This window comes from Taudactylus pleione, unplaced genomic scaffold, assembly GCF_031769625.1.
Source record: "Taudactylus pleione unplaced genomic scaffold, aTauple2 ptg000494l, whole genome shotgun sequence".
NCBI lineage: Eukaryota > Metazoa > Chordata > Amphibia > Anura > Myobatrachidae > Taudactylus > Taudactylus pleione.
The window spans coordinates 1,535,031-1,557,893 of record NW_028284896.1 but is presented as its reverse complement, the minus strand read 5'-3'; the positions used below and the strand labels follow the sequence as shown (position 1 = coordinate 1,557,893).

General features: G+C 48.5%; 1 protein-coding gene across 1 annotated transcript in view; it reads left to right on the top strand.

Annotated features, from left to right (window-relative positions):
- Positions 1-22,863, top strand: part of LOC148502532 (urokinase plasminogen activator surface receptor-like) — a 58,636-nt gene that overhangs the window by 20,646 nt on the left and 15,127 nt on the right. The window contains exons 2-4 of the mRNA XM_088449726.1: positions 8,668-8,781; positions 17,470-17,610; positions 20,095-20,232. Coding sequence (XP_088305852.1) covers positions 8,668-8,781; positions 17,470-17,610; positions 20,095-20,232 — 393 coding nt within the window. The remainder of the gene's footprint in view (positions 1-8,667; positions 8,782-17,469; positions 17,611-20,094; positions 20,233-22,863) is intronic.

The following is a 22,863-nucleotide window of genomic DNA, read 5'->3' as shown; positions in this document are numbered from 1 at the left end:
CCTATGCAAATTATGTCACAATAGTCCTGTCATTTGTGGCAGAGGCATGTGATGTGGAAGAGCTCATCTGTGAATACTCTGAAGCTTTATGCTCCAGTGTAAACCGTGAAAAGTGTGAAGCTTTCTAGATGGGGGGAGGAGGGCGAAGAATCTTGCTTTCCAGATAGCCTCCCCCGGGCCAGTTCACAAATAAAGATTCTAGGCATCCGTTTCAACCATGGCGATTATGCCACCCTAAATTGGGAGAAGAAACTGGAAAATGCTACCCGAAAAGTAGAGTGCTGGAAAAAATGGAAATTCTTTTTCAGGGAAAGGGTTGATTTGTGCAAAACTTATTTGATCCCAATTTTTTTATATATCAGCTATGTGTGTTTTTTGCCTCAGTCTTTATGGACCAAGAGGAATTCACTGTTTTTCCTGTTATTTTGGGGAAACAGGATGAATTTAATCAAGAGAGGTATTACTTACAAATCGAGTTGGGTATGGTCAACCCTGTTGTCTTTTTTGTAACCACTTTAATAAAAAACTCCCAAGGTAAAGTTTTAGAAGAGACTCCACCTCGATGAATAAGTGGATTTGGGGTCTGGGTGTCTCCTTTCCTCAGGCTATAGTTAGAGGGCGGTCAAGTGAAGAGTCCTCAAATTCCGTGTGCGTATCTTCCGATCTATGTTACTTGAAAGTGGCAAAGCGTTGGGGACTGGAGGTGGGGGAAGTAAAAAATCTTTCCAGGAAGGAGTTGGGGAAGAGGTTTTGCGAACTCACTTTCATGTACCTGCTATCGCTTCAGAGAGAATAGAGCTGAAGTTCAGAGATATTGCTTGGCTGTCTTTCCATGGGAAGCTTTGCATAAAGGGGAACATGATGTGTAAAATGCCAGCGATCGTGGTTGTCCACGGGTGAATGTCTAGGGGAGGTGGAGACGATGAACCATTTTCTGATCAAGTGCCCCTTTAACGTAAAAATTTATAAGAGAGTTTCAAGAGCTTTATGTATTCCGTGCCTTTCTGGGCTTAGTTACCCTGAGTGGGTTTATGGTTTATGGAGCATTCAAAGGATATGGTAGATTTAATTTGACCACTATTTATTTAGTCAGTTAGTGGTTAAATATTGCACATGGAGTGCACGGTGTCAGGTTTCCCTGTGCCATAAAGTCCTTCCCTGTGACGTGGTGGTGGATTTGATTCTGCAAGAGGTGGAAAGGATGATGGTTCTGGATAAGGGGAGGATGGATGCTGTCGGGTGGTCTCGATGGTGGAGTCACCTGAAACCCCCTTGAGTGGGTGGCAGAAGTCCTCTCTAAATCTAGCTGGAGGGCTTTCCTTATCTTTCTACGCCACTTAGATTTTGGTAACAGGTTTTTTTTTTATGGAATAAGTTTGCATAGATTAGTTATGGATTTACTTTCTTTGTGTATTGTACAGAATTTATGTTATGTATGACAGTATATATTATTATGCATTATTATGTAATGGTTATTTATTTATCACACTGTATATAATGTATATATGTTGCAAGTTTTAATAAATGGAAATATTCCCACCTATACTATCAACACTGGTACATCCTCACACCGCCCCTACTCCAACCTATACTACTGACAGTGGTACACCCTCACACCTACCCTACTCCCAGCTATACTACTGACAGTGGTACACCCTCACACCTACCCTACTCCCACCTATACTACAGATAGTGGTACACCCTCACACCTACCCTACTCAGTCCTATACTACTGACACTGTTACATCCTCACACCTCCCCTACTCCCACCTATACTACTGACATTGGTACACCCTCACACCTACCCTACTCAGTCCTATACTATTCACACAGGTACACCCTCACACTACCCTACTCACACCTATACTAGCCACCCTGGTACACACTCACACCTACCATACTCAGACCTATTCTATCCACATTGGTACAACCTCCCACCGAACTTACTCCCACCTATACTACTTACACACCCTCACACCGACTCCTACTCACACAACGGCACACACTCACACCTACCTTTTTCCCACCTATACAACTCACAATGGTACACACCTTCACCTTCACTACTGCGAACTATACTACTCACACTGGTATTCCCTTACGCCTCCCTTACTCACACTGGTACACCTTCATGCCTCCATTACTCACACTGGTACACCCTCACGCCAGTGGCGTAACTATACATTTTGCTCCCCCTGGCCATAAAACAAACAAAACCAAAAATGAGGTTTAAGGTGTGTAGTTCTGTGATGCAGTAATGTCCCTTATGACACAATAAGTAATACCCCTTATAACACATTATGCCACACCGTAATGCCCTTACACATATGCCACACCGTAATGCCCTTACACATTATGCCACAAAATAGTGCCACGTATAACACATAATGACACACAGTAATGCCCTTATAACAAATTATGCCACACTGTGCCCCTTATACAGTGCCCCCTTTAGTAGTCCTCCTGTAGTTATCCTCCTGTAGTTGTGCCCCTTATGCAATGCCCCCTATAGCAGTGCCCATTATGCAGGCCCCCCTGTAGCAGTGTCCCTTATGCAGGCCCCCCTGTAGCAGTGCCTCTTATGCAGGCCCCCCTGTAGCAGTGCCCCTTATGCAGGCCCCCTGTAGCAGTGTCCCTTATGCAGGCCCCCCTGTAGCAGTGTCCCTTATGCAGGCCCCTCTGTAGCAGTGTCCCTTATGCAGGCCCCCCTGTAGCAGTGTCCCTTATGCAGGCCCCCCTGTAGCAGTGCCCCTTATGCAGGCTCCCCTGTAGCAGTGCCCCTTACGCAGGCCCCCCTGTAGCAGTGCCCCTTATGCAGGCCCCCCTGCAGCAGTGCCCCTTATGCAGGCTCCCCCTGTAGCAGTGTCCCTTATGCAGGCTCCCCCTGTAGCAGTGTCCCTTATGCAGGCCCCCCTGCAGCAGTGTCCCTTATGCAGGCTCCCCCTGTAGCAGTGTCCCTTATGCAGGCTCCCCCTGTAGCAGTGTCCCTTATGTAGGCTCCCCCTGTAGCAGTGTCCCTTATGCCTTGCCCCCTGTAGCAGTGTCCCTTATGCCGTGCCCCCTGTAGCTGAGCCCATATGCCGTGCCCCCTGTAGCTGAGCCCATATGCCGTGCCCCCTGTAGTTGAGCCCATATGCCGTGCCCCCTGTAGTTGAGCCCATATGCCGTGCCCCCTGTAGCTGAGCCCACATGCCGAGCCCCCTGTAGCTGAGCCCACATGCCGTGCCCCCTGTAGCTGAACCCACATGCCGTGCCCCCTGTAGCTGAGCCCACATGCCGTGCCCCCTGTAGCTGAGCCCACATGCCGTGCCCCCTGTAGCTGAGCCCACATGCCGTGCCCCCTGTAGCTGAGCCCATATGCCGTGCCCCCTGTAGCTGAGCCCACATGCCGTGCCCCTGTAGCTGAGCCCACATGCCGTGCCCCCTGTAGCTGATCCCACATGCCGTGCCCCCTGTAGCTGAGCCCATATGCCATGCCCCCTGTAGTTGAGCCCACATGCCGTGCCCCCTGTAGCTGAGCCCATATGCCGTGCCCCCTGTAGCTGAGCCCACATGCCGTGCCCCCTGTAGCTGAGCCCACATGCCGTGCCCCCTGTAGCTGAGCCCACATGCCGTGCCCCCTGTAGCTGAGCCCACATGCCGTGCCCCCTGTAGCTGAGCCCACATGCCGTGCCCCCTGTAGCTGAGCCCACATGCCGTGCCCCCTGTAGCTGAGCCCACATGCTGTGCCCCTGTAGCTGAGCCCATATGCCGTGCCCCCTGTAGCTGATCCCACATGCCGTGCCCCCTGTAGTTGAGCCCATATGCCGTGCCCCCTGTAGTTGAGCCCATATGCCGTGTCCCCTGTAGTTGAGCCCCCACCCACACCCGTGTACCTCAGTCAGGTGATTCGGCTGCTGCATCCGCCTGTGTAAGCATGCTGCTGCTCTTCGGCTGAGCGCTTCTTCTCCTCACAGGCAGCCAGGCACGCAGAGAGCGTGCGTAATGGGTGGTCCGATGCGGCGGCGGAGCTGGCCTAACAGACACTAGAGGTCCAGTAGGACCTCTAGCATCTGTCTCCGCCTAGGCGGCGGCCATTCTTGGTGGGACGTTTATAGCAGATTTCATGCGGACGGCAAGTCCCTATGGAGTCTGCAGCCCCCAAGCCACTGCGGGGTCTGCGGAGGCCTCTCTTACTCACACTGGTACACACTCACGCCTCCATTACTCACACTGGTACACCCTCACGCTTCACTTACTCGCACTGGTACACCCTCAGGCCTCCCTTACTCGCACTGGTACACCCTCACGCCTCCCTTATTCGCACTGGTACACACATAACTTCAGCCTAGCACCCCCCCTTCCCTCGGATAGCTACACAAGCCCTTATGTTGCACCCCCAGTAGTCGTCCCCTCTATGCAGTGCACCCAGCAGTGGTGCCCCCTATGCAGTGCCCCCAGTAGTGGTCCCTCCGATGCAGTGCCCCTTATACAGTGCCCCACCTCTATGCAGTGCCCCTTATACAGTGCCCCACCTCTATGCAGTGCCCCTAGTAGTAGTCCCACTATGTAGAAAAATACACACAAAAAAACACAACACTTATCTGAATCCCCGCTCCTGTGCCCACTGCTGTCCGCCCCTCCATCCTCCTGCTTGACACATGACGTCTCTCCCATCACCCACTGTGGATGCCGGAAGACAGAGCTCATGAGTGAGCTCCAGCCCGGCTTCGGCAGTCTGCTCTCATTGTCTGCCTCACACCTACCTTACTCGCACCTATACTACCCACACTGGTACACTCTCACACCCAGACCCGTAACTAGACTTTTCAGTGCCCTGTGCTAGAGAGACCATTGCCCCCCCCATTTTTGAAATAGGGACATAAGATAGTGCACCTGAAAAAGGGCCATTGCTTCATGGGGAAGGGTCAGGATGAGATTGGGGTACTCCTGGGGCAGCTAGGATATGCTGGGGATAAAAGAAGAGGAAGCTACAAGTGAGATTAATAATAAACAGGAAAATTGACAGGCTCAAACAGCGCCCCCTGCCCTGAGGTGCCCTGTGCCATGGCACAGGTCGCACTACCCTAGTTACGGCCCTGCTCACACCTACCCTACTTCCACCTATACTACTCACACTGATACACCCTCACACTAACCCTACTCCCACCTATACTACTCATACTGATACACCCTCACACCTACCCTACTCCCACCTATACTACTCACACTGATACACCCTCACACTAACCCTACTCCCTCCTATACTACTCACACTGGTACACCCTCACACCTACCCTACTCCCACCTATACTACTCACACTGATACACCCTCACACCTCCCCTACTCCCATCTATACTACCCACATTGGTACACCCTCACACCTACCCTACTCCCACCTATACTACTCACACTGGTACACCCTCACACCTACCCTACTCCCACTTATGCATTTTTTGTGACTGTTGCATATGCACCTACAGCTCCAAACTCATCTCTGTCCACCCTCCCTCCTGTCCTCTACCAATCACTGCCTCACCTTCGCTCTTGTCATCTTATCTTAGTCCCTCATTCAAGATTTCTCCTGTCTTGTAGAACTCCCTCCCTCACCCTATAAGACAATAGTTCCAACAAGCCCACTCACCTCTTCATAAATGCCTAGCACCCCTCCTCATAGCTCATTATTCTACACATCTGACCACCCACTTATTCTCTTCCCCAGTTCTCCCTCCTTAGCTAATCCCCACCCTCCTGGGATCCACTTCCTCTCTTCCTACTTTAGCTCTATACCTGTCTTCTGTGCGTCTTTGTTCCCCTGTCTCCCAACGCTCACCAGTGACCCTCTCCCGACCAGTGACTCTGGACCTGTGTCCGCCTGTTGCTGTGTACAGGTTAATTGAGTGCTGATTTTCTTCCTACTTCTCTCACACCCCTTTGCTTATTCTTCTAGCCATAGTGAGTTCCTTTACCCTATCTTTCACCACCTCCATTTACTTCACCCTGAAATAGCTGTATAGTTGTGTTGATAGTTAGCTTATGTTATCCTATGTATTGATGTATAACTTTGTTGTTCAACCCCTGTACGGACACCTTGCGGTACCAAGTAAATAAAAGTTAACGTTGGTAGAAGTGAAGTGAACTACTACACAGTCTCCAACAATATGGCTTGACAAAGGATACTTAATTTCTCTTACCAAGATGGCCGCTGATACTATACCTGCACATGTGCGGTGCAGGCTTTTTCACTGTGCGTGAGCAATACAGGGACGGCGGTCCTCCTCTTAGCTCCTGGGACAAGTATGACTGCTGCATACCTCACAACTTTTCATGCTGGTGAGGAGGGACACTTGCCCACGCCACAGGTGTGCTCCTGGAAATGGGCGTGGCCTATCAACAAGGGGCGTGGTCTCACAGGAAATGCCGTGCCCGTGAGCCACTCTCCGTTTTCGTCATGCTGGGGGCTTGCCCAGTGCTCCGGAGCTGCCGGACAGGCTCCCAACCTCTAACAGAGCCGGCAATGTGTATATGGATGATGTGCACATGTGCGCGCCAGCCAGTCACCGCTGCACAATTCCCCCCCCCCTACCCACGGAACACTCTGGCCCGCGGGTGGGACAGCGGGACAGTGCCTGTAAAATGGGACTGTTCCACTGATATCGGGACAGTTGGGAGGTGTGCTGCTGTTCGAGCGCCTGCACCGTTACAGCATACTTGTCTACCCTCACGATTTGGTCGGGAGACTCCCGAAAATCGGGTGCCATTCCCAACCTCCCGGGAAGGCAGGCAATCCTCCCAGCTGCTGCCCACCCCTCTTATCCCCCCCCGCACTTACCTTAGAATCCCCCGGAGCGGGGTGGCCGTGACGCGATTCACGCCGATTCGCGTCATTTTGGCTCTGCCCCCTGCTTCACAATGCCTGTAATATCGGCATTGTGTAGCGGGGGTGGGGCCAAAATGACACTTTGTGTGGCCCCGCCCCCACTCCACCCACAAACACACATCGCCCGGCCCGCCTCCTCGCGATGGCCATGCCCCCCTGTAATGCCGATCTGGCTGCTCCCTCCCTGAAGGGGCAACCAGAAAGACGCCAAGCCTGCGTTACAGCAATACCTGAGACAGACACTGGATGGCGAGCTGCTAACCCCGCTCTGCTACAAGCTTTGCTTCATGCTCTGGACATCCAGTGCAACATTGAGTACAGCTGTAAAGCCTCCTATTCAATAAATCACATATGGGCCTATTCATCAAACGATAAATGGCCCGGTAACCATGCGGAGACGCTAGTTTCCGCATATTTAAGTTACAGGGACATTCATCATCAGGGGTTCCATAGGACTCACTTGGTATTCAGCAAACTCCAAAAACTGAAAGATTTCGGAGTTTGCTGCCGAAAACAAGCTCCATCTTGAGATGGCGTTTGCTCTCGGAGCCCCGCTCCTTCTTATGGGAAGGAGTTCCGGGGATGCGAAGAGGGCTCAGGCCCTGATTCAGAGCCAGACGCTCTGACAGAGCGCTCGCTCTGAATCAGGGCCGGGCTATTTTTTTTTTTAGAACGGCCTCCTGGCCGCTCACATAGCTGTGGGTGACCACCCACAGCTATAGCGAGCGACCAGGAAGATGGTCACGATGGTCAAGACCATCGCGACCATCGGATTTGCGATGAGACCCTTGTGGTAGGGTCTCGTGGCTGCAAGCCCCAGAGAGATTTCGGCTCTAACAGAGCCAAAATCTCTCCCACTGACATCACTCGTGATGTCAGTGGGGCCGGCCCTAAACGAGGCGTTCAGATGGGAACGCCTCCGTTTGGGCAGCCACTCCCCCGGCCCGCTCACCAAAGGTGGCGTGCTGTCACTCAACATCAACAGCATGCCCCCTTTGGTACGGGCAATCCGTCGCTATCCGGGTCTCACGCATGCGCTCTGGGCCACCATCGACCCGGTTGCGAGCGCTCATCGCTTGTGACCGGGTCTGAATCAGGCCCTCAGTGCAGATCCCTCAACCGCCTCCTCTCTACCTTCCTGGCGACTGTGCGCATGCGCGACCCGAAGTTACGCATGCGTAGCCGGGACGACGAGGAGCAGGTGACCAGTGGCGCCACAAGGGGGGCGCGGGCTGCACCGAGGGGTGACACCAAGGTGCAGGCTCCCCCTCAGTGACTGGAGCCGGGTGCTACACTGTAGCATTAAGTGCAGCACTCGGCTCCTGTCACAGTGAGGGAGCCGGCCCTGCCCGCACCTCTGGCACCCCCACCACCCCATTGATAACCATGGGCCGGTGTCCGGGGCGCAAGGCCATGCCCCTTTCCCGATGCCATGCCCCCTTTATGACGGCACGCATGGCATCCCTCCCAGCATCGGGTGTCACCACAGGGATGGACGCCACTGTAGCTGCGATATTAACCGAGGGGACAGCTGCTTTTCGGAGCAGTTGTCCCCTCACCGGAGCAATGATGAATTGTTCCAGTGTGCCGCTTACCCCGCAGCGAGTTGGATACTTAATTATCCCTCGCAGCGAGTTCAATACTTCATCATGTAAGGCCTTCGATGACGAATAGGCCCCATAATCTGGTTAAGTTTCACTGGACTAGTGGCCTGGATTCACTACAGTTCCGCTGATGTGTACACAATCATTGTCTATCCTCCTCTACCACATGGTAAACTTACACCTTCTCCATTTCTCTCCTGCAGTGCTCAGCCTGAGATGTTTACAGTGTATCGGCAGCAGCTCGAAGTGCCGTATGGTTGTAAGGACGTGCCCATTCTACGAGACCACATGTCTCTCCCTGGCCTACAAGACACAAGGTGGGATAATGAGAGTGAAAGTTAGGTGCAAATGACACCTGTTCTGAGTCTTCTCTTACTGTAAGAAGTATACTATCAGGCAGACTAATCCAATAAAGGAGAACAGATTACTGCGGTATTGGCGCATAACATGGGTAAGGATTAAGGGCCTGATTCAGAGATGTACGCAAAACCGATATTTGCGCAGATTAAAAGATTGTTCGCCATTGTGCATGTGTGTGTAATCCGCACTGCAGATGTGCAGCAATTGGACTGCGATTACGGTCGCAGAGAAGATCCACTTGCAAAGTGAGCGACAGGTAGTCAGTGTTGGGGGGAGGTAACGGGGGCTGGTAAGAAAAAAAGCTGCATAAATTAGCCACTGCGTCCTTGCTGGCAGCAGGAGAGCCCTCTGAGTGTCTGGGGACCGGCTGCATCTGCGGCATGTTAGTTCCGGTTTTGTGCGTGAGTGGCGGATGTGAGATGCTTTCAGCGGGCATCTCTAAGCACTGGACGCAGCTGCGATTACATTAGCGTACATCTCTGAATCAGGCGCTAAATGGAGAATCTATGCTACCTTGTGGCAGAAACATGATTAGTTCAATTGTAAATAGCTTGGAATATATGAGTTGAAGTAAACTTTCCTACTATGAATAGCAAATAGGGGGCATCCACCATTACATACTGCTCCACCACTCCCTGCTACCGAAGGCTAAGACCAAGCTAGATGTTTACAAGCATGATGCCCATTGCTCTGCAAAAGAGCTCGATTGTGAGCTATAGATGGCCATCAGCGATCCAGTATGTTGAAGCTTGGAGTAGTCAGGAAAATTAATATTGCATTTAATTGGGGGTCTGGAATAGGGACGGCCATTGACCATCAGTGGTTAACAGCCATCACTGGTGTTCTATTGATGGCTGATGGCTTGCCATCGATGGTGGAGATCCAATGGTCCTCCATCATTGATGGCAGAGGGCACAGAGCTTGGCTTCACCTATAATGTGGCCCATGTAGCCCCACCCTCTTCCCTGATTGTCCAGTCACCCACCAAGTCCTGCCTCAACACAGAAGTTGTAGCTACTGCAGTGATGGCTACTTTCCAGTCGATGGTTGCATGCCATCGATGTATACCATTAGGAACCATTGATGGTAGACCTGTCGATGCCCATCCTTAGTCTGGACAGCTTTGTGGCATTTGATTGGACGGTGTGGCAACGGTCTAAGTTGGTCCTGTCTTCACAGTTCCGGGTACAAGGTGTTCCAATGCTTCTGGCTTCTGCATTCCACCAAGTATAGTATCTTTGGTCTTCCAGGATTAAATGTACTAAGCCTTGGAGAGAGATAAAGTGGATGGAGATAAAGTACCAACCAAGTTGATTGATTGGTGCTTTATCTCTCTCCACTTTATCTACCCCTCTAAGAGTAGCATAGACCAGAAATCTATACAATGAATCACATAAAACCCAATGTGAGAGTCCCCACCTTAAATACAACATACATGACAGTGGTGTGTGGCCAGGGGCCTGATTCTCATGCAATCTGAACGCAGTGCCCATGTTCACACACTTGAGTGATTATTTGGAACTGTGCGTGCGCAAAGTTTCTGAAAACTCCTATGGCGCAGGCTTTACCCAAAGTGTACGCACAAAGGTGCTGCTGCGATCGGGTCAGACAGTATCAGAAGTGTGGTGGAAAAGTGATAGGCGGTGACTGGGAGGTGGTTACAAGAGCACGCAAAGATGGTCCATTCCCTGGGCTTGTTATGGGAGTGTCGCAGGCGTGTCAGTATCAGTGTTACATAGGAGGCCATGGTCAGACCGAGAAATTGCACCTGCCATAGGGCTGGTGCAAATTTGGATGGTGTTGTGTAAGGACGCACCAATCAGTATTACAGCGTGCACAGATGCTAATAGTGGGCGTGTCTGTGCGAATAACCCGCCCATTCTCACCATTGAAGTCTATGGAGAAGCGTTTATTAGCTGAGAGAGCCAGATCCTCGGCTCTCTCAGCCAATCAACGGTCTGCCCATAGATTTCTGCAGAATAGACCGCAGCAGAAGCTGTATTAGTGTAGTACAGTGCTAACTCCGATGGGCTCCGGTATTTCATTTTTTTTTTTTTAAAGATGGGATGCTACTTAGAGAAGAGGTTATATACATATATTTACATCATACCATCTAGTGTCCTTCCCTGGTCATCCTGCCAATAGGTCATGTTCCCAGGTACACCCGGCTATACTCTGCCAATAGGTCATGTGCCCAGGCGCTCCCCGTTATACTCTGCTAATAGGTCACGTGCCCAGGAGCACCCTGCTATACTCTGCTAATAGGTCATGTGCCCAGGAGCACCCTGCTATACTCTGCTAATAGATCACGTTCCCAGGCGCACCCCGCTATACTCTGCCAATAGGTCACATGCCCAGGAGCACCCCGCTATACTCTGCTAATAGGTCACGTTCCCAGACGCACCCCGCTATACTCTGCTAATAGGTCACGTGCCCAGGTGTACCCCGCTATACTCTGCTAATAGGTCACATGCCCAGGAGCACCCCACTATACTCTGCTAATAGGTCACGTGCCCAGGTGCATCCCGATATACTCTGCTAATAGGTCACTTACCCAGGTGCACCCCGCTATACTCTGCTAATAGGTCACATTCCCAGGAGCACCCCGCTATACTCTGCTGATAGGTCACGTTCCCAGACGCACCCCGCTATACTCTGCTAATAGGTCACATGCCAAGGAGCACACCGCTATACTCTGCTAATAGGTCATGTTCCCAGACGCACCCCGCTATACTCTGCCAATAGGTCACATGCCCAGGAGCACCCCGCTATACTCTGCTAATAGGTCACGTGCCCAGGCGCACCCCATTATACTCTGCCAATAGGTCTTGTGCCCAGACGCACCCCGCTATATTCTGCCAATAGGTCACATGCCCAGACGCACCCCGCCATATTCTGCCAATGGGTCACATGTATAGGTACACCTCGCTATACCCTGGTAAAAAAAATAACTGCATATCTGCACCAATGTCAATACTTTGTTCCTGAAATTCCTGTCTGAATCAGATTAGCCCCCCCCCCATTATTATTATTATTATTATCATCCTTTATTTATATGGCGCCACAAAAGTTCCACAGTGCCTTACATAGTACATAAGTGAGCACACGAGAAAAAACTTTATTAGCAGTACAAAACAATGCAGGACAAGGACATGGTTTATAGCGGCAGGGGCGTATTTATAATGGGTGCACCGCACACCCTGCACCCATATTATACTTACCTCTCACATCAGCGCAGATGTCTGTGCCGTAATAAACGACTGGAAAATGGCCACCGCGGCCATTTTCCCGTAGTTTGCGCATGCGCTATAGACTCTGAGCACAATCTAGAGTATATTAGTGCAGCGCTGGCTGCGCACCGCTCAGTGCAATTCCGACGGACGGAGAGGAGGGGGCCCGTGACGGAGACTGCACAGGGGCCCCGCTCCTCTTTAGAAATACCCCTGGTCAGCAGCAAAGTGTTAGGTGCCAATTGGGGAGTTAGGAGTACATGATAGTATAAGTAGGGGAAGGAGAAGCATGTTAGGGACGAGGGCTCTGCTCGTGAGAGCTTACATTCTAAAGGGGAGGGGCAGACAGACAGGGGTGACACAGCTGGGGTATGTAGTGAGGAAGGAACATGGAGCAGTGGGTTAGGATTAGGAATGGAATGGGGCTGTAGATCAACCCTGGCAGTCTGCCCTTTGCGCTCGCTCACGAAGGGGGTGTGGTTGTTTCAAGGGGGCGTGCTGCAAGTCACGCTCTTCCTGGCCGAGCACAGCGCACCGGACCATATTTTCCGCCACCCCTTCCATCTCCCTGAGCTCATAATGAATCGGTAGCCAGTGGGTGGAAGGTGGGGGACACTACCGCCCTCCTCGAGCCCAAAAACAAATTCAAAAACTAGCGAAATAAGGTTGTGGGGGTGCTCTAAGAAGGGGCCAAGTGTTTTGGGGGTTGCAGGTGCTTTTATGATGGAGGAATTTCACGTTTATTAAAATGTCACTTTAGCAACATTAAAAGATGATTGCACCCATTTTCAGGTACCCCAAATTTGCCAGGACTACTTATTTTCTCCCAAAAATCCTGCTGTATGCCATCCTTCACCACTTGTGCAACGACGCTAAGTAGTGGCAATTGTACAAACTTTTTAAAAAGTTTTATTAGGACTAATCGGGCACTACTACATCGATTCCCAATATTTCTGCATCTTTTTGGGGGGTTCAGGCTCTTTTCACCGATTCTGACATCACTTTCCGCCTGTTCTGACTTCACGTGTCTCCGTTTTCGCGTCTTTTGGAATTGAATACGGCGAATAGCGGGGACGCGCACGATAAGTTTCTGCGGCCAAAAGACGCGATGTAGACGAAAAGTCCAGCAGGCGGAACTTTATCGCGGGTGCGAAACGAATTGAATATGGGCCTATGTATCAATAGCACACTGTTATATTATTCACTGTGCAACATATATAGTAAAATCCAAATCTCCAGATAATCACTGTAAAATATGAGGTCCTCTGGTCCGTTTGCTCTGTTTGAGAAGTCCTCTATGTAGCAAAAAGCTGTATCCTCTCATCCTACAGTGCTGCCCTTTATCTTTCTAAACAGTCATATTTCAAGAACCTCATCTCCTCCTAGTCCTCGTACCCCCAGCGTCTTTCTCTCACTTTCAACGCCCTCCTCTGCCCACCCCCTCCTCGCTTCCCCTCCTCACTCTCTGCCCTTGACTTTGCCACCTACCCTTCCACTTCCCCCCTTCACCCTATCCCTTCCCGCCTCCTCCTCCACCTCTCTCCTTCTGCCTGTTCCCATCTTGCCCACCTTTTGTAAGAAATGATGATTGTCCGCAGACATAGGGGTATACTTACTAAAGTGCATGGGTTTGAAAGTGGAGTTGTTGCCCATAGCAACCAATCAGATTATAGTTATCTTCCAGAAGGTGCTGGATAAATGATAAGTAGAATATTTATGGTTGCTATGGGCAACAACTCCACTTCTAAAAACCCACACTTTAGTAAATATACCCCTTACATGCGTCATGCAGTGCTGTAGATTGAGCAAGTCATAATTAATAAATACCTACGGTGATATGTTATGAAGCGGCAGGGCTTGTCTAAATGTGCTAGGAGGGATGTAAGACGTAGAACATACTTGCGCTGCAGTGTGAGAGATAACCTAGATACTTGCTCCTGCACACACGTGACATTTTGGGACAGAAGTTGTTTAGACGGGTTCTATTGGTTGTTAATTATCATGCAGCGCCCCGTGACAGCACATTCCACACATTGACAACTCACTTTTTGTGGAATGATTTTGCAGGCCACTGGAGACTTTGGTTATTCATATGTCATTAACCTGATGCATATTTCAAATTGCTGCCCCATAGAATGTTAAAGGGGATGGGTACGGGATGCAAGGCGCTCAAAATCCCAACGCCAGCATCCTGACAGGGTTAAGATACCGATATGTGTTGGTAGGTATCCTAACCCTCCCCCTCTCCCTACCCCTCCCTACGTGATGCCTGAACCTAAACCCCCCCCCCGTGCCTAAACCTAAGCTCCCCCTTCCCGCATCCTAACCCTCCCCCTAGTGCAGGCCTGGCCAACCTGTGGCTCTCCAGCTGTTGTGAAACTACAAGTCCCAGCATGCCTTGCCAGAGTTTTAGCATTCCCTAATAGCAAAACTGTGGCAAGGCATGCTGGGACTTGTAGTTTCACAACAGCTGGAGAGCCACAGGTGGGCCAGTCCTGCCCTAGTGCCTAACCCTAACCCTCCCCCTCCCCCTAGTGCCTAACCCTAACTAACACCCCAACCCTCCTACTTACCTTCGGGATGCCAGTGCTGGGATCCTGACAGGTGTCGGGATTCTGGTGCCGGTATTCTAAGCGCCGCCATCCCCTGTGCCGGGATACTGAACGTATCCCTGTTAAAGTATAAGTATCCCTGTTAAAGTATATGATAGCATTCTTATAAACCAGGTCAGGTGTTATGTCACGTCCTTATGGTCAGAAATGACACCACACCACCGGTGATAGATGTAGTCGATGGTGTCTTGCCTGTTGTAATTGCCTATCGGTCCATATCATCTTCGCCTGAAAGTCCTTCAGCTGGGTACACACTGACAGATATATTAGCCGATCAATTGATCAGCTAATTTATCTGCTGCCCGTCGGCCAGTGTGTACCCACGATATGTCTGTGAATGACGTTGTTCACAGACATATCGCATTGGCTGTGCTGCATAGCCAATGGCAGATATATCTGTCCATCGGCAAGTGTGTATGGGCGGTCTGCAGACACGCCCCCTGGCCCACCTCTTCCTACGCACTGAACACAGATGATGGTTGTTCAGTGTGTACGAGCAACCAGCATCTGCAGATATATCTGTTTAGCAGAGCCGTAGCTAGACTTTTTGGTGCCCTGTGCCAGAAAGAGCATTGGCGCCCCCCTCATTTTTCAAAGGGACATAATGCACCCAAAAAAGGGGAATGGCCTCATGGGGAAGAGCCAGGAAAGAGATAGTGGAGGCCAGGAGATGCTGGGGATGAAATAAAACAAGTGAGAATGATAATAAACAGAAATGTGACAGTCCCAAACAGCGCCCCCTGACCTGTGGTGCCCTGTGCGATGGCACCGGCCGCAATACCCTAGCTACGGCCCTGCTGTTTAGTGTGTACCCAGCATTACAGAAAAATACAGTTCAGGAATCACATCTTTGGAAACTGATTACCCATATTTAACAGTAAACAATTCCTCTATAACCAGGGGTGCCGAGGGGATTGGCAGTATCCCAGATAAGATGATGAGGGGGACAGCCCCAATTTGGATTATTCCCATACCAAATAAAAAGGGAACTCGCTGAGATTACTGAACTGCTTTTGTTAATTAAAATAGAAATTTCCTCTACAGGGCAATTGTCAAATACGTTACACCGGTGTTACCACAATTCCCTGTGCTTCCTAGGTAGCTTGCGGGTGCATTGATTTATGGGGATTTGTATAGCTATAATAATGGTTTATGGTTCTCAGCTATAACATCCGGACATTCTAGATTATTTGCAATTAGCCAAAATTCCAAACTTGGGGCCAGATTCAATTAGCCGCGAAAAGACGAGATCGGTGAAAAGCGCAATGTTTTCACCTCATTCGCGTGTTTTGAGGCCAAGTTTTTGCCTGCTTACTCAATGTGCGCACCTGCTTTTCTATCCAGTTATAAAACAGGCGAAACGCATATGGACGAATGCAGCGAATAGCGGAACTAGCAAAAAGGTCAGTTTTGTTTGGGGATATCAATCTGTACCCCCTGTAAAGCCTAATGGAGCATACACACGGTCAGATTTGACAGATTTGTACGATTTGAACGATTTTACCAAAGATTTGAACGATTTTTGACTGCATTAAAATGAATGGAATCGTCCAAGTCTGACTGCAAACACATCAGATGTCAGATATCGTTATCTGACCATCGGGAACGCGCATCGTTCAAATCATTCATCTGACAGATCTGTCAGATTTTCCTTCAGATATGAACGATTGAACGATTTTTTAAATCATTATCGTTCAGATCTGAAGAAAAATCTGACCGTGTGTATGTTCCATAACTCACACGGGGAATCAATATAGAAGTGTATTAGCCATAATAAAAGTAATTAGGGATCTTATTTTGATTCAAAGGGCTGTTATTTGAATATTTGCATGTGTGTGGAAAACTGATATTAAGCAGAGTCTTTTATGAAAAATAATTGCTGTAGTTAAATTGGGGGTACATGTAAATGGGTGCTAGTATATTTTGGGGTTTGTAAAATGCTAAATATTTTTTTTTTTCAAAATACACCTGCTGCAGCCTCCTCCAATCCTAAAAACACCTTTTTGAATTTTCACATACTTTTTTGCATTTCCAAAAATGACATGGCTTTTTTAGGGGGTACTTGGAAAGTGTAAAAAAAATGTCTGCTTTTTTGCCTAATTAGTCATTAGGGGGGTGCCCAAAGGGTTCTGAACCAAGTCCCCACTTTTTTTACAAAAAAATAGGGATTTTGCACATCTTTTCTCCTGCCGTTTGGTGGAGAAACTTTTTCGCCTGTTTTTGCCTATAGAGTTTTTGCCTAGGTGAAAACATCCTGGAATTAAATAGGGCGATATATCAGAAACAGACGAAAACAACGCATCGGCGAAAACCTTTCGCCGATCGCGACTTTTCGGCTCTGATTGAATACGGGCCTTGGAAGGTAAGTTTTTGTAGTGCATATGTACCTTATTTTTGTGATTTATAAGTACACCAGAATTGCCTACTCTACCGGAATGTCCAGGACACTCCCAAATTTTGTGCAGTTCTCCCGGATCCAAGTACAGTAGACCAGCCCTATAGTTAGTGCCCACTTCCCCAGTGATGTGGCCAGTCCGGGGGCTTGGTGATGCAATTGCAGAGGATTGCCTCATTCTGGCCTAGCACCACTCTGCACACTGCAATGAGTTACAGCACTGTAATAGTGGTGGGAGGACAAGTGACGACGCATTTTGCCACTCCACGCATTTCCCAACTGGGCCTGCAGAAGTGGGAAAGAAGAATGTAGGCACGATTCTCATTGTCTGATGTCATCGGTTTGATCTGAGACATTCTTTGCAGCCATCTAATTTTCCGTTCTATTCTTTACCACTCTTATCCCCAGATGGCAGCAATACTGTGATGAAAGGCTGCTCCAAACCGGACATTTGCAACCAAACCTCAATCATTGATACAGGAACTAATTCAATCTATATGAGTTCAACATGCTGTGAGAGAGACTTCTGCAATATCAACCGATACTCCAGTAAGTACCCAGTCAGCATGTCGACATTGCTTTTTTACACCAATTAAGCCATAACCCTAACCGCATCTTATCTCTAACTCTAAATCTAACACTAACATGTACAGTTGACATTGTGGGGTATATTTACTAAAATGCGGGTTGGAAGTGGAGATGTTGTCCATTGTCAAACAATCTCTTGCTCCATGTAAAAATTGCCATTGCATACATCTCTATCAGGTCATCAGACCATCTCCATATTGTGCTGGTGACATTCTGACTGTAGACACAATATAACACACATGACCTAATGGTTCTTCCATGTGAATGGGGAACTTGAACTAAGAATTCTAATATATGATTGTTCGGCATTCAAATAAAAAAAAAGTGAAACAAAAAAGTTTAAAATACAAAAAAATTAGCCATGAAGGCTCCGTCAGGGAAATTTATAGTATATACTAAATACAAGCTGCAAACATGTACCACAAGTTTGCTGGCGTCAATTAAACTCATGATTAATTTATCCATACATCACAGTTGTATCTGCGGGATGTGCTGGAAAAAAACGTCCGAGCCACGGACAGATACCACAGGACATTTTCAGAGGTCTTGTGAGCCCCACCCCTCGACAGGTCACAGCTGTTATGAAGGCACGAGGGGGATCTACACAATATTGGGCAGGTGGTTTTATTGTTATGGCTGATCAGTGGGCCTGATCTCAGTACAGATCGCGATTGCAGCTGCGAATTTGTACAGAACTCAGCTGCAAAATTATGCTAATGCCAGCCGGCATATAGAGGCCCACTGATACCTTCTCATATCCGTCCAATGTCGTCCTTCTGCGCAAACATGGGTACCCTCGACGCATATCGGACAGTCCCCCAGCATTTACAACAGCTCTGACCTCCCGCAGACAGTGCAAGTCTCCTCGCACGCAGAGGGCTCTCATGCTGTGTATGCAATCGCAGCGGCTAATTTATGCATGCCCAGGAAACGGCGTTCAAACGGACAGATGAGCCTGCGTTCTTCTGACCACTGCCCTGTCATCACCCCCAAAAGCTGACAGCCTGTCACTCACTTTGCGATGGACTCCTCTGTGCGTCTGTAGTCGCAGTGCAATCCCAGCGCATGAACAGTGCGGCTTACGCACGATGGCGAACAACCGCTCTATGTGCGTCCGTACAGTAGTTGCACTTGCGACAGTACTGAATTAGGCCCATATATACATTTTACATTAGTGGAATCAAGCGCTCCGGCCCAGATTTTTGAGGCATCAGATAAATTGCAGTGACAACTGATATTTATTTAATATTGCCTTGATAAATGGGCCAATGGGTATCACACAAGTTATAACTCCAGTATGGGGAAAGCAGAAGGCTACAGAACCAGCCAAGGGAGACAATGAAGGGCAGCAACATGGCAGTTCAGACACAGGAACAGATAGATACATCAGGCACAGATGCAAGGGCGTATTAATGCTCAAGGGGGCCCCTGTGCAGCGGGCCCTCTCCTCTGACCAACGGTGCCCCCCCCAAACCCTTCATCTTACCATGCTTCAGAAAATGGGTCCCTCCTCTGCGGTGCCATCTTCCCAGATATATTCGGGAAGAAGGTGCATGCTTGCAAGAGAACAAGTGCAGCACCATCTTCCTGATAATGTCATTGGAAAGATGGGGCCACGGAGTAGAAAGGATCTGATTTCTGGAGCAAGTTAAGTAGACTTTGGGTGCAGGGTGTATGGTGCAGGGGTCCACTGGGCCTCTGCACCCATGGTAAATACATCTGTGCACAGACAGTAAGTAACACAGTAGGAACTCTGAAGGGGGGACCATATATTAGTCAAGTATGTCAGCAGTGTTAAAAAATAAAAAACCCTTCAATGACTCACTTACAAACAGACTGGAGAAATAGGACAACTAATGATTGTGAAAACGGACAACAGATTTAGGGGCAGATGTACTAAGCTCTGAAAAGAGATAAACTGGAGAGTGATAAACCACCAGCCAATCAGCTCCTGTCATTTTTCAAACACAGCCTGTAACATGACAGTTAGGAGCTGAGTGGCTGGCGGTTTATCACTCTCCAATTTATCACTATCCAGAGCTTAGTACTTCTCCCCCACAGCCTGTAAAGTGACAGTTAGGAGCTGATTGGTTGATACTTTATCACTCTCCACTTTATCACTTTTCAAGGCTTAGTATGTGAATGTCGGGAACACCTTGTCCTTTAAAGTGTTACCAAGGGGGGCAAATTATTCACCTCTCTAACACTATGGTGGGAGCATTGCCAGACATGGACATTCTGACCCATCGCCAGAAGACTTGATGCTCATCCTGTCCCAGCTTTGGCAAAATGCGCAATAAAGGGATGGTGCGCCACTGTCGTATTGCCATGCTTTGTGGCGGTAAGACATGACACTTTTCAGGGCCACACTGACGGTAATGATAACTATACCCTCAATTCTCAGCACAGGTCATCTCATGACAACTTGTTTTTACATTCCACCAGCTGCTTCGGTGTTCTCCAACCGATTATCCTGCAAGAGATGTAAGGATGCCAATGGCTGCTCATCAAATCTACAAGATATGTTCTGTGACGAAGTTAGTAACAACTGCGTGGATGTGGTCACACAGGAATTCGTTAATGGTGAGAATGTTCTTTACCATATATTTCATGCGCATTACGTGTATTTGATTTCATCTTGACTAACTGAGGCCAACATGTGATATGTTCCTTTCCGTGGCTTACAGCTGCCATCACTAAATGAGCTTTTTCCATCTTCCATCACTCTGGTGTAATGTAGAGACTAAGGAGCCCATTTATCAACGAGTTTTATCATACGCAATGAGTTTAAACAAGTTTTAAAACTCATTGTGTATGATAATGGTGCTCCAGCCTAACTGCCATCTGTTTGAAAAGTGACAGTTGGGAGCTGATTGGCTGGAGCACCATTTATCATATGCAACAAGTTTTAAAACTCGTGTATGATAAAACTAGTTGATAAATGAGCCCCTTAGTGACATGTTTACAGTTTGGCAGGGTTGAACTTTTGTTACATTATCTCCTAATATAAATGCTTACTACAGCTATAATATACTACTGGTGGTATTTTGGGAAGTATTGTTCTCAAAAATAGTAACTTCCATGTTACTGTAGGTCTATATATAACCAGGGGTTACATATAGAAATAAAATTAAATTATTAATATTTAGCATATATTCCTGAAGTGGTGGAGAAACGCGTCATATTGTTGTTGTGATTCACTGATATAACTCTGGGGCCAGATGTCAATATTCTCAAGTTGGAACTAAACCCCTAGAACCAGATAATTGCGATCTTCACCTTTAGTAGCGACTTTCCCATAGAGCGGTAGATGTTAACCGGTACTTTGCTGCCCCCAGTACTTAAGCACATGAATGTAGGGGCTTAATCCTAGAAGTTTTTCACCAACGAAAGGTCCAGATGTGAAACAACTATCTGAGTGATGGTGGTTTGGATCCAGAGATGAGATCAGAGTATCTGCAATAAAGAGTAGTCCTTATCTAAAGTAAATGGACAGGCCAGGCTGTGGTAAATGGACAGGGCTGGCTGTGATCAAAGGGCATGATTCAATTGAGCGCGATGTGAATAGCGCCGGGAGATAGCTCCCGGAGCTATTAAATTCATCACGATGTTAGGTCGGGAAAGGCTCGTTCTCGCGCCTTAAACAGTTTGTTTAGGCGCGATAACGGGCATTCCCCAACCTAACTTCCCAGCGCGAGGCTGTTTTCCCGGCGCAAAGGGCAGAAAACAGCCTCGCGCCGGGACTTTTGTTGGATTTCTGCTCGCATCCCCGGAGGGATGCGAGAAGAAATCCTTAGTCGGACTTGGCAGCTCAGTGTATTGAATAGCTCCGGGCGCTCACTCCCGGCGCTATTCACATCGCGTTGAATAGAGTCGTGCCCAATGAGTAGTCAAAATACTAAGCTGGGGTCATAACTAGAAATCAGGGAAGAACAGATTAAGCAGACTCAGAAATGTGGCTGCACCTATAATTGGCACTGTGACTATTGAAATGCCTGCCTGGCTGGTGGTGTTCATGGCAACCAGGCAGCCAGTAACAGAAGAAGAGGATCATGGTGGAGCAAGCACCCATGGGTTCACTGGGAGTTAATCAAGAAGCTCCTAACAAGCGACATTATTTCACAAATGACTTGATTCCCAGTCTGTAACTTTAAATCCTACTTGATCAGACTTTACCTACTGTGGAGCATTATTCTCCACAGTAGGTAAAGTCTGATCAAGTAGGAATGTAAAGCTGCAAAGTACAGTATGGAGAAGGCACCCATACCCACTTTTAGAAACTTCCTTCCAGAACCCAGGGTGTCTCTATGTAAGGGTATAACTCTCACTAGGCATTTGTGATCCGGTGTACTTGAGGCAGACAAATTCCTCATCTTCTCTGGCTTACTGAAGCTCCCTCTACTGATCAGTCTGCTGCTGTACCAACCAATAGAAAGCAGCTTACACAGTAAACCAATCACAGGCTTCATTAAAGTTATTATGGGTGAGGTTATTAATGATCGCATTTCTTATGGAATCATTAACATACATCATCGCCTACATCCTGGCTGCTGGAATTCTTCATTAAAATCTTGCCAGGACAGGTGAGCGATATGCAATGATGTCTTCAATTTTGGATGTACGACCTGGCTGATGTACTGTGCATGTAGTGTTAATAGTAAATGCTAACGTTACAGTTTCAATTAGGGGCCTGATTCTGAGTAGGATGCAGCGGCGATGTTGGACGCATGGGGAGTGATGTTTTTCGTCTGGGCATGCGTCTCAGTCACACCGCGCATGCATTCCGATTTTGATCGTACATTGTCGCAGGACAAATTAGACACATGGGACCTGACTCGCTAATGTAACAGACTCGCAAATGTAATAGGGTGTGACTATCGCCAAACTCCCATTTTTCGGGCTTTACTATAACTCGCAAAAAAGCTTCTCGCATCCAGATGTTTTCCCATTCACTAGATAGAAATCGGGCAATGTAATAGAGTGCGAGTGCTGCACTCGCACATTTTTCTGCCTGAGAGATCGCAAATAAAATAGACCAGCTTCAGGATAGCGAGTTTATCCTGAGCAGGTCAGAGTAACACAGAAACATGCACATACCCGTGAGATACGTGTATGTTTCTGTGTGTACATATAAAAAAAAACATAAAAATAAATAACGTACACCCTCCCAGAAGCATAACCAGCCCAGGGATCTGTAGAGCCTGTGCTGGTTTT